The 16,574-nt window shown below is 33.4% G+C and overlaps 1 protein-coding gene across 2 annotated transcripts in view; it reads right to left on the bottom strand.

Annotated features, from left to right (window-relative positions):
* LOC123690826 (protein outspread) overlaps positions 1-16,574 on the bottom strand; it is a 229,135-nt gene that overhangs the window by 26,778 nt on the left and 185,783 nt on the right. For both annotated transcript variants that reach the window (XM_045634896.1, XM_045634897.1), the window contains exon 4: positions 5,174-5,362. In XM_045634896.1, the coding sequence (XP_045490852.1) occupies positions 5,174-5,362 (189 nt within the window). The remainder of the gene's footprint in view (positions 1-5,173; positions 5,363-16,574) is intronic.

The raw sequence follows: 16,574 nt of genomic DNA, 5'->3' as shown, positions 1-16,574 counted from the left end.
GAACGACATACGGTAAATTATATTCCTGCTTCTTATTATTGAATCTGTGGTTCAAAGACTTATTAAAATGCCAACATGTTTGAGCTTCATATGTAGGGTAAACTCACCTAATTGTGTGACTCACTTAATTCGGAGATACAACGTTTGGACTCTTACACAGCGTTATAGGAGTAATATCCAATACATTAAAATTAACCCTATGGTAGGGTAATAAAGCTTCTTTTCGTGTACAAATTTTTGTTAAGATCGTGCGAGTGAAATAGTAACAATCAAGGGATTTGTCATTGCGCCCGCCATGTTTGACGTTTCACCGGTAGCGTGCGACTATGCTGTCATTATTTAATTAATTTTAAATAGAAAACGTGGGTTAAAGTTCATGATACTTTGACAATTAATTGTTAAAAACATATATTTGTTGATACCGACAAAGGTTTTAGTAATTTTTCATTTGTTTTTGCATAATACCTTATTTCCTGGGTTCAAAAAGTTAACGATTCTCAAGATTGCAACTCAAAACAGTGTCACCGAATTAACCAAGCAAACTTTTATTATTTTCGTGTATTAATAATTGTCTTCAGTACGTATACGTTAGTAGTTTAAGTCAGAAAATATTTATTTTTACTCAGGTAAAAAATTAGGATAGCTTTCAAGCATTTTAAAAAAGTCCGTTATTTTTTTTATCGAGTTTTTATCACATAATTAAGTGAGTTATTTTTTTTATTTTAGACAGCATGGAGGAAGACAAAAATAAAAATAGAAAATATAATGAAACAACCCTGACATCCGCAATTCAAAGTATTATGCAGTCAAAAATGAGACCGTACGCACTACACACAAACAATTTATAAAGTCCAATATTTTATTGTTACCCTCATTTGATAGTTTCTCGTTGATTAATAAATACATAATTATTACTTTCAATATGTTATATTTTATATTAATTTTATTTTTTGTTACTTTTGTGTTAAAAAATAATAAATACTCGCTTAATTCGGTTATAACAGAATTAGGGAAGTACTATCACCGAATTATAGTGATTGTCACAGAATTAGACAAGTCATCGCGGTTTGATTAAGCTCATTTTAACGCTGAGATAATTCATATATGTTAAGATTACACTTGCTCATATGATAAATAGAAGACTGATTAATGATCCTATTAAAAATAAAAATAAAATTTATACAGTTTAACCTGTTTTTTTTTCATATTCTGTTTTGTCACAGAATTAGATGAGTTGACCCTATTTTTGGATCACTATCTGCTTTTAAATCACATTAAAGGAGGATACGTATTATCCAACAAAACACGTAGGCCATTATGAAAAATTGGTTACTGTTCTGATCATCAACTCAAATATATTCAATAATTGGAATAAAAAAGAAGAAAGTCAAAGAAATATTATCAGTTAAAGCACTGAAACTATTTGGTCTCGGTGTTCTGAGCAGCCAAGTTGACTCAATTGGTTCTTTCTAATCTCACGAGAGAAATAAAGTTATACTTTCGAGATATCTCTAAACATTTGCACGTGATTATGAGCATTCCGATTAGATCATCTAAATAGGTTAATTAAGATGTCACCATATAAGGGATCATTTCTATCTGAACTACCAATTAATTACAGAATCTGAATTCACTGATTACAACTAAATTTGGTTGAGTTGATTAACCGCAGTTTCTCGTCCACTTCCTCGAGTCTATGTACGGATGACACGTTATGTCCGCTACCGTTTTCTATGTATCAATTATCTTCCAATGACTTTAATTAGCTATTTGTATTGATTATCTGCGATTTCATCCAATTAACTGCATGCTGAGATGATCATTATCTTTTTTATGTTGTACATGATTTATTTGTGGGTAGTCCTGTAGAAGTTTAAACTTATTTAGATACGATTTATTTCTCATATAACTTAGTCAAAAGTTGTCACGTGGCTGCCTTTAGACCTCCTCGAAATCTAAAAGTACCGATATACAAGTTTGAATATTGTCTGTAAAACATATGGGTCTCAACGGCTAGACGTAAAACATTTATATAATGTAGACGATTTTCCGGTCTCCCGTCGGATGTTTGTCTCATCGTCTTGTTTATGAATTTGAGAGAATGGAAACTGCACCTGATTATAGTCGTCTATTATGTTATTATATTTTTAGTTAAATATAGCTTATAATTTTGAGAAACAGTTATTTGGTTCCTTAGTCAGGCATAGGCAAACATTGTTATAATATGTATTTCCATCTTTAGTAAGGGCATTACAAAGTCTTCGTCATTTCATAAATGTCGAGAAAGAAAACCAATAATAAATAAATTTTTGTAATAATTTGTCGCTTTCGGATGAATTCATATTTTAAGTTCTTTTTCCTTCTATATAGGTGTATGAAATGAAACATCTACCAAACTGTTGTATTGTAAAAATAATCGAAGGTTGACCGTCGTGTGAGTCAGACGTAAGACGATCCTGATCTAATTACAGCCAGCTATTATTTGTATCTAGCACAGACAACTAGATCGGCCAAATAGTAACGACCTCATATATCTAGGTCGTTATAAAGGACCTATTTTCTAGGAATTGTCTTGAACTGATTTTAGGACGTTGACGACGTCATTGGTAGATTTCCAGTCTATTTAGAGATTTTTGTTGGAGAAACATCATAACGACATGTAGGAGAAAATAATTAAAAAAAGAGCACGTGTGCCGACCATACCTATTAGAAGTGAAACTACTTTGGCAAGATTCAAAGATGCCAAAATCGTCGCCTTACTGCAGGGCGTTACGGTATTGCCATGAAATTTTGCTCTCAACGCGCCTAAATAAGTTTTACTTCAAAACGAGCATTATAATACCACATCAAATTCAGATAACTATATAGCACGTGCTCCCAATTATAATAATGAATTAAACCAAATTAATGAGCAAACGATGTAATAAATTGCATTAATAGATCATTCTCTTGTTCTAATTGATGGATTAATCTTCATAAATTAAACAAGATGAAATCGTAATTACCACAAGTTTCTAACAATAAAGATGTGCTTGATACAAATATTCTGTTAATTATTTAAATGAATCAATAAAATTAGTATATAATTATCCATTACATTAGAATATGTAAGAGGCTTATAAAGTTGGAAATGTCAATAGAACTATAACTATGAATTACGTAGAAGCAATTGGCGCATAAGCAGTAAGATGAAATGAGGTCGTCGTTTGAATGCTTTGAAGTTAAACGATAATAAATTGAGTAATGAGAATTCAAATTAACTGAGCATCTTTATAGTGTAATTGAAAAATTATATATTTGAACATGTTTATATGAATATCCTCTTGGCAAAGAGATTGATGAAATTGCTAAATACCTTACTCGTATTTGATACATACGACACTATGTACACAAAGTTGTACATTAAACGCTCAACAACTTGTTCATCACAATCATGTTTTCTAAAGGATGCGTAAATTGTTTCTATTAATACATTTACAATAATTACCACCTATAATATGATCGATGCTTTCTGTTAGAGTGAATGTGATTTTTCTTTTCTTTCTATATAATGATTTATTTGGTACTTCTACAAGTTCAATAGTAAAATAACTTGTTACTATAGCTATAAGGAATTTAATTCCACAATACACATTGCACGCAGGTGCTTTAAGGTGAGCCAATTATGCTACATATTTAGTTTTAGTTTTTATATTTCTGACCTTGTCTAAAAATATATTGAACACGTGTTCTTTTGTAATTGTCTTAAATATAATAACAAATTATTTCCATTCAACGTACTCGTCAATAGGCATCTTGTCAAAAGAATAATGAATAATATACAGGTACTAAAAATTAAAATTATGATTTGATAGACCTTTTAGGACCAGAAAAATCAATGTCTAAATTTTTTGAGCTTTTGTTTATAAAGGAATTACAGTAACAATGTAAAAATACGTTAAAAGTTATAAAATTAATGGGTTCGCTTAGAATACTCGTTAAGGTAAAACAATTATGAATTAGTAGGTAATAGAGATGCTGCGTGACACTAGGAAGTAAAATTAAAGACACAATGCAGTCTATAAACTAGCTGAACACTATCCACAATTCGTATTTTTAGTATCAAATCTTCTATTTATATCGGAATTTCATTTAAAAGTCGATGGCCTAGATTTACGATTTTAATAAAATTCTTCTCTGAATTGACAAACTGTGATTGGTGAGTCAACTCAGAAACCTGGCAACCGGATTTGTGGTGAAGTTTTAGAGGAAAACTTTTATTTAATGGGTATAATTTATTACAAGTTGGCAATACAACGATACGTGCCTTTATTCTTATAATATAGGAGTAGGGCTTTGTTTAACTTCATCATTTTATTCTTGGTTTTCGAGCGAAAGTATCTTCGATTATATTGCCTTACTATATTTACAAAGTTAAGTTAAGGAAATTAAATATCATTACTCCGGAAGCGATAAATTCTGATGAGTAATATCTCGCTGAGAGGTGACTTTCAATCTCAACCGCGTAATCATTGGTTCATGAACAATTTATGGCCAATATCTGGTCCCAGGAAGTCCAAAATATGGTCTTCAAACGTCTAAGTGGCCAACTGGCGGTTAATAAGCCGTTTGTCAGCGAAAGCGGCGCGTGCGCAAATTGCAGGCTCGGCCTGGACTGGAAGTAATTTTCCGTTTTGTACCGATGAGTTATTTTAATTATTTATGTTGTAACTTGAGTTACGAGAACGTTGGTGCTGATTATCTAACGTTTAATGCAATTAGAGGATAATTAATTTAAATGTTAATAAATTTAATAGTGCGAGTTACGTTTTATAGGGGCTCTCAAAAATAAATGTTTTTAAAGAATATCATAAAAATCCTATTTAACAAGTTATATAGTCAGTGGACTTCGTATTTGGAATCATTATACATTTGACAGTCAAGTTTTCAAGTTGTGTACAACTTAAAATCTTGAATTTAAATTTTCTAGAAAACTTCTCAATTTTCACGTTACTCTTCGTTTTTCTAATACCTGAGTACCCTTAGTCAATGTGCAATTCCACAGGGAGCAAAAAGCCTCGCTAAATATTTTCTGCGCAAAGAAACTCGGTCAGGTTGACGTGACGAAGCCAGGCTGTTCGCTCTATGTGTAAACCCTATTCGCTATACGTTTTACTAGTACACTAGTACCCACCTTACTCCTCGGATACACGCTGAGCACGTCCGCCCACCAACGCGCCTCCTCCCGGCAGGTGCCCTTCACGAAGGTGACCCGCTCCGGCGCCGTGACCGCCAGGCTGTGCGCGTGCCCCGTCACGCTGTCCGCTTCGCTCACCTCCAGCACCGTGGTCATGTCGATGCTGGCTTGCGGGACTGTATCCGGCTGTAACAATTAAAGTGGTCTTTAGATTTGGACGTTTATGCATTAAATTTTGGAGTAGGTATTGTAGATATAATGTGCTTTTTGCAAGGTTTATTCTTCAAGTCGAATTTGAAAAAGGCGGTCAAATAAATACGATAGAAATATGACAAGATTATAACGGCTGTATACAAATGTAAATTCAACCTTCTATAAAAGATTTCAGAAATTTTCAAGCTCGTAAAATCACATGGTTATTGCATAGCGGAAATCTTTAGACCTTCAAATCATGAATATTCATGCTTAGAAAGGTTTACCATTTCTGGTAATAAATGTAGGCAATATCCTATTTAGCTGCTAAAGGCAAATTCGATTTGCGATGATGATTTACTGTAAGGAACAAATTAAAGGGACAAACGGTTAAGGAAATGAGCCCGTTGAATTGTTCATCAGTCCTAACTGTAAACGTTAAATAATTTGGTTATTAAATAGTACTTGTTTGTTGATAGGATAAGCATTTTGTTCGACAAAATTATGAAAACCAATTGCATAAAATTCGGAATATACCAATGGATACTTTGGACATAAGTAGGTGCCTACTTTATACAGGGTGTCCCACTATTGGTATACTTAGCGCGAAGGGACTTGTAGTTTTGCATACACTGATCACGTAAAAAATACTTAAACAACAAAATTACATCAAAAAATTTTTGCTAAATTTTTCCTGAAAATCTATGTTTTCTTCTCTAGATTCGCGCAGCCGGCATATACCGCTTCGCTATTATGAGCATTTTATCTATGAAAACATAATCTTAAACGATAGCTCACGTGCTGGTGGCAAAGCTGGGCGGGTTGCTTGTTATGGGTGTACACATAGAGTTTTAACAATACATCTATTTGAAAAAAAAACTGCGTCTGGAATTTTATAAGTATTTTTATGTACTCAGCGTATGCAAAACTATAACCTCCTTTGAGATTAGAACACCAATAGTGGGCCACCCTGTATAATAAAGTATTTAAACATTCAGTAAAATAAATGTAAGAGTCTACTAACTACGCATTTCTGCTAATTAAAAAATATAAAGTAAATCTGACTTTAATTATTGTAACAGCAAGGCTATATCAATGTCACGTAAGTATGTTTATACACAACTCTAAAAGCCTATATCTCATTCTGAAAGCCGCAATTAGTTCCAAACTCATTATATTTATAATCGTAATAAATAATTGTATGTAATTAACTTATTAGTGAGCAAATTGCGACAACATTACGACTCATTACATTTAAAATTATGTACGTTTTCTATTTCAGCCAACATGTACTATAAAAGTATGTGAATCTTCTCTCGTATTTGGTCTTTAAATTTTATTTTTTAGAATTTGTGAATTACAAATTCGATTTAAATATATTCTGTACTTTGTTCAAATCAATTCAATCAAAAGAAGCAATGTCTAATATCGTTGGCCTTTTTGGAAATGACATGCTATAAAAATATTTTTTTTATGGATACTTACTAGGTCTTGTAAAAATCTGAGAAAATATTTAGAATACATGAAAAATGAAAATGAAAAAATGAAAAATTTCTTTATTAATTACAAGAAATGTTACATAATATAGTTACATGTTCTGCATTGAACCCCACACTAGGATCCCCTGTGTTGTGGGGCTCAATCTCTTTCGCCGTATTAGGTAGATAAAAATATTTCAAAGTTTAATTGCCATTTAAATATTAAGTGTGCATATGTGCGTGTGTGTATGCGTGCGTGTATATGAGTGTGTGTGTATGTGTATGTGTAGATGTTGTATGAGTGATTATTTTAATAGTCGGTAAATGTTTGAATTTATATTTTAATCAAGATATTATTGTAACGAGATTTTCAGTTTCTAAGTAGTCTAGATTTAATAGCCAATTTGTAACATATTTTTTACAGCGGAACTTGGTCATAGGAAAGATATTTAGTTTTTTGTTAATTATGGAGTATAAGTGAGGTCCCATGAATATAAACGCCTTGCTACCGAAAGACATATTACAGCTATGTTTCCTCCAAGCAGGATTTCTTCGAGTGCGTTCGTTCGTTATAATTGTGTTTGGAGCTATTTTATGGAATTTTAGAATTACTGCTAGTATGTATAGCTGACGCACCGTTAGTATACCAGCCTCTTGATATAATTCTTTGGTTGGATATCTTAAATTCTTTTTAAATATGGTTTTAAGAATTGCTCTTTGCGCGCGCTCAACTTTTATAAGATGACATTTTTTTGCGGAACCCCAAGAGACGAGACAGTAGTTTAAAATAGATTGACAAAGTGCAAAATAAGTCATTTTGATCATTTTGATATCTGCAATTAGTCTTAGTTTTCTAAAAATGTAGGTTAATTTTCTCACACGTGTCTTTACTAAATCAGTTTGTAAATTCCAGGTAAGGTGTTTGTCAATAATCACACCTAGATACTTTATATAGGTGACATTTTCCAGAGCAGTACATTTGCAGTTGGAAGTGTCATTTTGACATTTATGTATTGTTAGGGATAATTCTTTCGGGGCATTGGTCCTATTGCTTATATTAAAATTCATAAGTTTGGTTTTACCTATATTGAGGCTAAGCAAGTTGTGGTGGAGCCAGTTGGCGACAGTTTGCATTCCGGTTTCTGCAGCGCTATACGCTTCCCTCCAAGATCTGCCGTGGAAAATCACAGCGGTATCGTCTGCGTAAGCAAAAATCTTAGCCTGGTTGAGTTTGAGTGAACAGAGTCCATTTACGTAGAGAAGAAAGAGCGTAGGACTTAAGACACTGCCCTGGGGAACTCCATATCTTATTGCAGCGGGAGAACTTAGGTATTCACCCAGGCAAACGCTTTGTTCTCGGTTGGATAGGTATGACGTGAACCAGTCGAGTGCAGTACCCCTAATGCCAAACAACTCCAACTTTCGCAGCAGGATGGGTCTGGACACCGTGTCAAAAGCTTTGGCAAGATCAAGGAAGACGCCCACACATTTCTCCCCGCCGTCGAGTCTCATAGTTATGAAATCCACCAGATTTGTGACGGCGTCCTCCGTTGACTTGCCATTACGAAATCCGTACTGATTTACTGAAAGCATTTTATTTTGTTCCAGGTATTTAAGCAATCTTTTGTTTATTAGATTTTCCATTATTTTTGAAACTATTGTTAAAAGTGATATAGGTCGGAAATTCGCTAAACTAGAACTTACATCATTTATAAGAAACGCTAGAACGTGTTATAATAAATATCCATATATTGTAATCATTTTAAAACCCACCACTTCATCTTGGCACAAATCTTATACCGTGTATTGTAAAAAATTCTTTGTTTTATCTATATTTAAAAAAAAATACATTGAAAATTGTATGTCGCCCACCGCAAGGACTAACAGTACTTGTGAATAATTATCTGTAATTACGACTTAAGAGCTTAATTTGTCAGTACTCATGTTAATTATATCCGAAAGACATAAATTAATTTGAGACATTTTTTGTGGAATTTTTTTCAGTGCTTGCTGTTTTTTAATTAAATTTAAACGTAAAGCGATTTTGTGTTACACTTTGTTATTATGTTTTACTTTTATAGGACCTTATAATACATGATTCTCAATAATATAATTTTGGCAGAATGAAACTGCTATAGACGCTGGATGCTGATAATTTACTAAGAAAAGAAATAGTATATATAACCAATATCTAATCTCAATTTTTCATCAACAAAGAGAACAATCCTTGCTATAACAAAAGTATTAAAAAAACTACTAAAACAAGTCGTACAGACATTGTATAAAATACAGCTACAACAAAACATACATTGTGTGCAAATTCTATAAAATTGAAGATGTAACAATTAGATCGTACAGAGCGTACTTGAATGTTATTGAAAAGATTATCAGTTTTACGAGGACATAAACCGAATGGTAGCCCACTGAACTCGGGACCTGTTCGATTGTAAATAATTTACTATTATCACTGCGTTTGACCTATGCTAATGTTATGTGTGGTCCAAGAATAGATGCAACCGGTATGAATAAATGCAGTTTGTTTATTAAAACAAATACGAGCGGATTGCACATGAATGTATCGATTTTTCACATAACATACATAAACGTAAGGGTGTAGGTACAGCAGGTATAGATTTTGTAAAATGTGAATACACATTTGTAAATAATACATATAGTCTAATATTTTAATGTTCAACAAGATAAAATGATTACAAAAATCTTAGTTAATTGCACTCGACCAGGAAGAGATTAAAGCGAGTTAACCGCAGATACTCTAAATAACCTGATATTCAAGCAGTATTAAATCCCAAATAACTTACACCCGCATACATTAAAACGTCAGAAGCACGTATCGCACAGATTACATAGAACGCAAACATCAATCGAGCCGGGAGCCGAGGTGAAAGCCGAAAATAATGAAGCAGAAAAAGTGAAAATAAATTTCGCGTAAAACACGTTAACGAAACCAATTAAATCGAATCGAAACGCTTCATAAGCGTATATCAAACTTTATTAATCGCAGCCAATGAGACGTAAAGACAAACCAGATTTATTGTACGGCTTTCGCGTCCAGAAATGGTCTAATTTGACACTGGATCGCGACCGCCTTCGATATTATGCAACCGGTGCATTCCTGGACGCGGCGGTATCGAAAAAAGTGGCGTACATTGCGCGCTGCGTTTCCAATAAGTTACGAGAGGCATACGCAAGCGGTAATGAATTGATGTAATGAGGTAGTGTCGCGATAGTTTTGCTTAATAACCATTAACGATTATGTAAGCCATGCGACAGTCGAGCAATAATTTCGGAGTAGCGGGACCCGGCCATTCAGTACCCAGTGAATGGGATGGCATGGCCCGTTGTCGTGGCGACAACGCCTGTGGGATAGGTTTATGCGCTCCGTAGATAAATGCATATAAGTGTAAAGACAGCGTAAAGGATTTATTGTTGTAACCTAAATATTAGCGAAACGCCTGTAGGCGTTGTATCTTGAGTGTTTATTGGATATACAGCTGGATAATCTGTGGATGCTTTATGTGTTTCGGTCGCGTTTGGGACTAGAACAACTTTATTGTGTATTAACTTTACGTTGGCAGTTAATAATGTATATAGATAAACTTACTTTAATAATAAAGCCCTTTATTCTGAAATCAGTAAACAAATTAACATAATCTAACACTATACATAAATAAATTTTAGTTTATTTTACAATATGTCTCTAATTTCAGTGTGCCTGTTGGCATAGGCCTCCTCCAAAAACTTCCACTGGTTTCTGTCATTTGCCACCCTTCTCCACTTTGCACCTGCCGTCAGTTTCAGATCGTCTTCCCATTTTACTTTTTGCCTTCCACTATTTCGTTTTACTTATAAGATAAACTTACTTTAGCTTTTACTTTTAGAAACAAGTGATAACTGCGTTAAAAACAACCGACTTCAAACTTGCACTTGCAACATTTACAAATACATACAAAAATGCTCATAAAATAATAACTACTGGGCCTATCCGAATAAAATTTTTGTGGGACCAATTCGACACCATCCCGCATCGAACAAAAAAAGAATCACGTAAATCGGTTCAGAAACCTCGGAGTAATCGGTGTACATACATAAAAAAAAAAACATACCGGCCGAATTGATAACCTCCTCCTTTTTTTTGAAGTCGGTTAAAAAGTATATTTCAATAGCGCTTTTAATGGAACATAATCATTGCATCATAATGTAAATAATCATTTATGATTATTAATTTAAGTCATATCTTTCGTTTTACCTTGAAAAAATATCGCAGAAGGTTAGTGATATCCTCAACTGTCAACATATCCAAGATCATTTCTTACGATAAAAGATTTTTTTTCAGTCGTGTTATCAAAATCGTTTCTGTCGAATGCAGACTTTAAACATTTAATTCATCAATTAAAGAAGCACTTCTAGAAGCACTTTTGAATCGTCATAATCGTTCTTCTTACAAACATTACATATAGGTAGAATAATTATGAAATTATTTTATTACTGATATAAAGTTTAATATGACGATTTATATTTTAATGTTAATGTTTAACCATCAACGGGATGCTAATTATTTGTTACACGCATGCAAAGGGACCGTTAGGTGAGCTATAAACGGACGATTAGTCGGTGACCACGTTTTAGCTAATTTCTGTTTAGGCTGGATATACGATTGCGACTTATTTCAATAATACTGGACTCGTACGCATAGATCAAAAGTTATACTGATTTTAAATTAGTTTTATTTATACTTATAGTCTAGTAATTCAAAAGCCTATTTCAATCGGACAGCATTATCCAAATTTTAAGCAACAACTTTTTACTGAGAATTTCTTATATAGAATTAAAGGTTAAGGATTTTTGTACGCAATCATCATAGCATCAAGTCAAACAATAGTATAAATACGTTTATTAATATATCCTTCTAAAAAGGAGATTTACTATAATCTACATTGAGATTGATAATTTCAAAATGTCTGCTTTAAAAGTTGCAATTTCTCAAGTCAGTCATCTCTATTTTAAATGTTACATTAAAAAAGTCGTTCGTGTATAACCAATGTAAGGGTAATTTAAACATTAACGTTAGGCAAATGCAAATTGATGGTAAACAGTACTATAGAGGCACTAACCAGCTGGAGTCAGAGAAACTCGGCCCCTAATAGCTTAGATAAGAATATTTAATGCATTTCTAGATATTAACCGTTGTTTGGAAATAATCAGATACAGCGTTAATAATATTCGCGGTATTCATTATAGTAATGAATAATAATATAATACTGTTACTGTAACTTATGTATAGGGATGTATAACGATACATTTACGATTATGACAAAAATAACAATAATTCAAAAGAAAGGCATAGTTTGTACAAGAGGCGGCCTTATTGCTAAGCAGCAATCTCTACCAGGCAGGTTATGTACCTAACGTAAATGTGAATAAACGTAAAGCTTGAATTTCCAAAAAAATCTCTCTCTTACTTAAATGTCCACACGATTTGCACTTGCTACACTGCATTGTCACAAGATAAGCGAAGCCAATCACATAAACTAGTCATCGGGACCGTTAAGAGGTATGCGCCTACGCAGGTGCCCCACGCACGTAGATAGAGGTCAGGGGGTGGAATGATATCTGTGGACTAATTTAACGATATATGGAGTAGATAGATACATTATTGGCACCCACAGGCACCTAACAAAGCACTTTGATTGTTTCTTTAGTTCGGAAAACTTCTCTACAAAAAACTTCTAAAATTTCCATACTACATATTTTTTATAAAATCAAATACTTCTTTTACTATTACATATTTTATACTGCTTTTTAAATACTTTGTAAAATTAGCGATTTGTTTTATCATTTAACTATTTGTATATATGTCATTTAAAATTTAACACAAACCATAAGTTAACGTCCTATATAACATACTAGCTTACTGCCTGCGGCTTCGCCCGCTTTGTCTAAAACCTAATAAATTATATACTAAAACCTTCCTCTTTAATCACTCTATATATTAAAAAAAACCGCATCAAAATCCGTTGTGTAGTTTTAAAGATTTAAGCGTACAAAGAGACATAAGGACATAGGGACAGAGAAAGCGACTTTGTTTTATACTATGTAGTGATGATATCAGCAAAGCTAGAAAAATAAGATGTACAATTGTACACTGTACATCTGCTTTCCGTTAGATAATAAATATATTTACCTAGTTGAACTCGTGCTGGACATTAGACATAAAATTCACAGAAAAACTGCATAAAAACGGACTATCTTCACAAACAAGTATGTTAAGCATCTACTCAGTATTCAGCGAGATAGAGTCACCAATCGGTTCGTAATTCCATCGGCCATAATTGGCGACGCTGGCCCACATTCGACAGCTGGCTAAAGGGCCCGTAATAATAGATGTGGTGACACGCGGCGACTTTGAGCGAGATAGGGTTGCTATTGTAACGGTTCTGTTTGATTACAGTCTCTTGTGGTTTATGTGAAAGAGAGTAGGGATATCTACTTTAGAAAAATAAGTCGGGTTTTCCTTCCTGACGCTATAACTCCAGAATGCACGAACCGATTTCCAAGGTTTTGCATTCGTTGGAAAGGTCTCGGGCTCCGTGAGGTAAGAGGTTTATAGCAAAGAAAAGGTGTCTCTGGTGGCGAAACGGAGTTCGCTCGGTTTGCTAGTAATCTATAATTTCGTTTGCTAAGAAAGTATTTTTTTATCCAATAGTCAAAAATAAAATGCTTAAGTAATATATAACTCTCTATGAACTACGGACTCTAGGCATGGCCCAATTCTCGGGTTCATTAATATGCATTAATTCCTTAACCATACAATATTCAGTTATTATTTTTACCATTAATTGGTTTTCAGAAATACAAAGATCTACAACACTATAAATACAAAAGCAGTGTTTCTGACGACCAAAGCAAATTACAAGCAGATACTAATTCTGATAGCCCTGGGCTCAACTGTCACCATTTATACCGAATGTGGAACATGTTACTGGTAATCTGTCGATGATCGCTCGTGCTACACTATCAGTGGAATTACTAGCTTTTTCGCGACATTTTACCTTTCATTTAGATATAAAACATGTTAAAGTGGTACACCATGTAGGATGGTTCAAATCGAATTTGCTTATAGGAGTTAATCAGTTGTAAAAATGTTGGTGGTTGACAATCAAGATATTAAGATGTGGGAGCAATTATGAATCAGGTTTGTTTGGTATTTTTTTGTGTATTAGGTACTTTTAATTTTTTAAATATTTTTACTGAAACGGAAATCTGAACGGATACATGTTTCTTGTTTCCTATTATTATGGTATTAGGAATTGGAAGCGAAATTATGCCGTGTTGACCAAACAAAATAAATGTGCATTTCCACTTTCCAGTGTGGGGCCCCTAGCTCCACTTAACCCGTCACGCCACTGTTTTATAGATAGAAATAGATTATTTTCCTATCAGAGTACTGTAAAGTTATGCATATAATCAGAGATATTAACGAGAAAGTGCAATAATAACAAAAATATACATCAGCTAGAAATCACAAGCTGTGACGGTATGATTGACTATCACGCGACGGCCAAGTCATGAGCGAAGGCGATTATTAACTTATTATTAAATGTAATAAAATGTTATGGCTTACAATTAATTATTAAATGCGATCTGTTATAGCAGTCGTAATAAAACGATATATTATATTATAATTAGCTGAGATAAGTTAAATTAATGGTTAATGCAGGTCTTGCAGATGAAGATAAGTGGTGAAGTTATTCTTAATATTGAATTTATATGTTAAATTTTATTAAGGAAGGAAGCGATAAAGGTGTAATAATTATAGTAATTATTGGAAATTACTGTTATATTAAGTCCCAGGTTATATATTTCTTCCATTCAGCGTTAAACTAAGTTTCATTCCCTATGATACATGTTTTGTAAAGTTTCTACGTGTTTTTCATGCAGGTGTGGTCATTATTTTTTGTGAGGTATCATATCGTTGAATATAAGAAAGCACAAACGCTGTATTGTAAAGAAGAGTATAATAAAAATAATAATATTTATATTAATTAAATTTTCTTACAACAGACCACATTTTATCCTCTATAAAAATTTTAGACACACTGGCCCATTAAAACACTATTCTAAAAAGCTGGCTCGATGCGAGACTTCGAGCTATGTATTTTGCGGTCAACATATTAATATTTACTTGTTCTGGAGTAAAACTATAGAGTTTTTACTACTCTATAGTGTATGCGAGTATAGAGCATAAGTATAGTATTGTACTGTAAACCGAAAATACCAAATCGCCAGCGCCTATCACTTGTCCACACTGCGTCCACTTCCTACCTGCGGCTTTGCTATTAGGGCGATATCGGTTTTTGTATCGAAATAGCGGTCCGCTCGATTGTGGTTGCACTGTCGCCGATTGTTTCCCGTGCTTATCAGGGTATGAAGCTGTATGCTTCATGAGATTTAAACGGTTAGCACGCGAGCTTTGTAAGTGTTATTTTGTAGAGCATGGCTGTTTTGATTTGTTTATGACATTCTAATATAGCTAAGTACCTAAATTTATAAAACTAATTCTAAAAAGTCAAATCAAAAGTAGTTTTGTATTAGGTTTCCATAAAAATTTAAGCATAAATTAAGAAAAAAGAGGAAGGAAATCAAATCATGCCTTAACTGTTTTTTTTATTGAATCACTAAAACCAAGTTAAAGAAAGGCATTCAATGTTTGTTTTATCAGACTAGCAATAGGTACATTTTCCTACTATAAAAAACTTTTAGTTACCTTGTTACATTTACTTTTCATATATAGCTTAATAACTGAACATAGATATACACAAACTCTCATACCACATCCATGACAGTCCACAAACATTGAAAACGAAAAGGCTCGCTCTCGACGGAAGTGTCACCGACAGACAATGCTCCATTGTGGAGTAATTACCGGGACATTCCAGCTCATTGTCGTGTGACCCACTTTCCTTTCGACCTAACATCACATCGCCGGTACAGAAGGGCTAGCTAGTATCTGAGTCTAATGTTAGTCTAATGTTGATAGACCCAATGTATCAACATTTCAAAGACAACGCAAGTCGTCTCTCGCCTACAGTCTACACTAATAGTGAATAGATATGCAGTGATCACTTAGTTAATACTAGGGGACATAAATCACACTTTTATCCCAATCAAACTGCGCTGAAAGTTTATGAATATGAGTCACTAAACTAGAACTAGAATAATATTGAAGAATTCCACATTGACCAGTTTGATAATATCTTAATTGACAAAACCTACGACACATATATCGTACTGTTGTAGTAAATAATCAGTTCGTGTTCATAATCATTTCATACAAAATTAATTTGACCAAACATTTCTTTTAGCTTATTCAAATGCCTGCTTCATCACCTGTAATTAAAGTTACATACATATATGGAACAATAAAAATTAAATATGAACGCTCGTTAGTGTGTCGTGGGCTTTACTCGGCCATATTTAATCATCATGTCACATTACAATACAATACGCAATCAAGATCAAAGGGAAACGGACGAAGCATGGAATTGTCGCATGTATTGTAATTATAAAATGTACCACTATTATTGTGTTTCGACAAATACGATCTGGTTTTTATTCCAACAATGCTGATTAAAACAGTTTGGTGTGATTACATTTTAAACTAAAATGTACATCTGCTGATAAGTGTAGATAAGTAGTGATTTTAGCAT

The sequence above is a fragment of the Colias croceus genome, chromosome 4, assembly GCF_905220415.1.
Source record: "Colias croceus chromosome 4, ilColCroc2.1".
Taxonomy (NCBI): domain Eukaryota; kingdom Metazoa; phylum Arthropoda; class Insecta; order Lepidoptera; family Pieridae; genus Colias; species Colias croceus.
The sequence above is the reverse complement of the archived record's forward strand: the minus strand, read 5'-3'. Positions and strand labels throughout refer to the sequence as shown.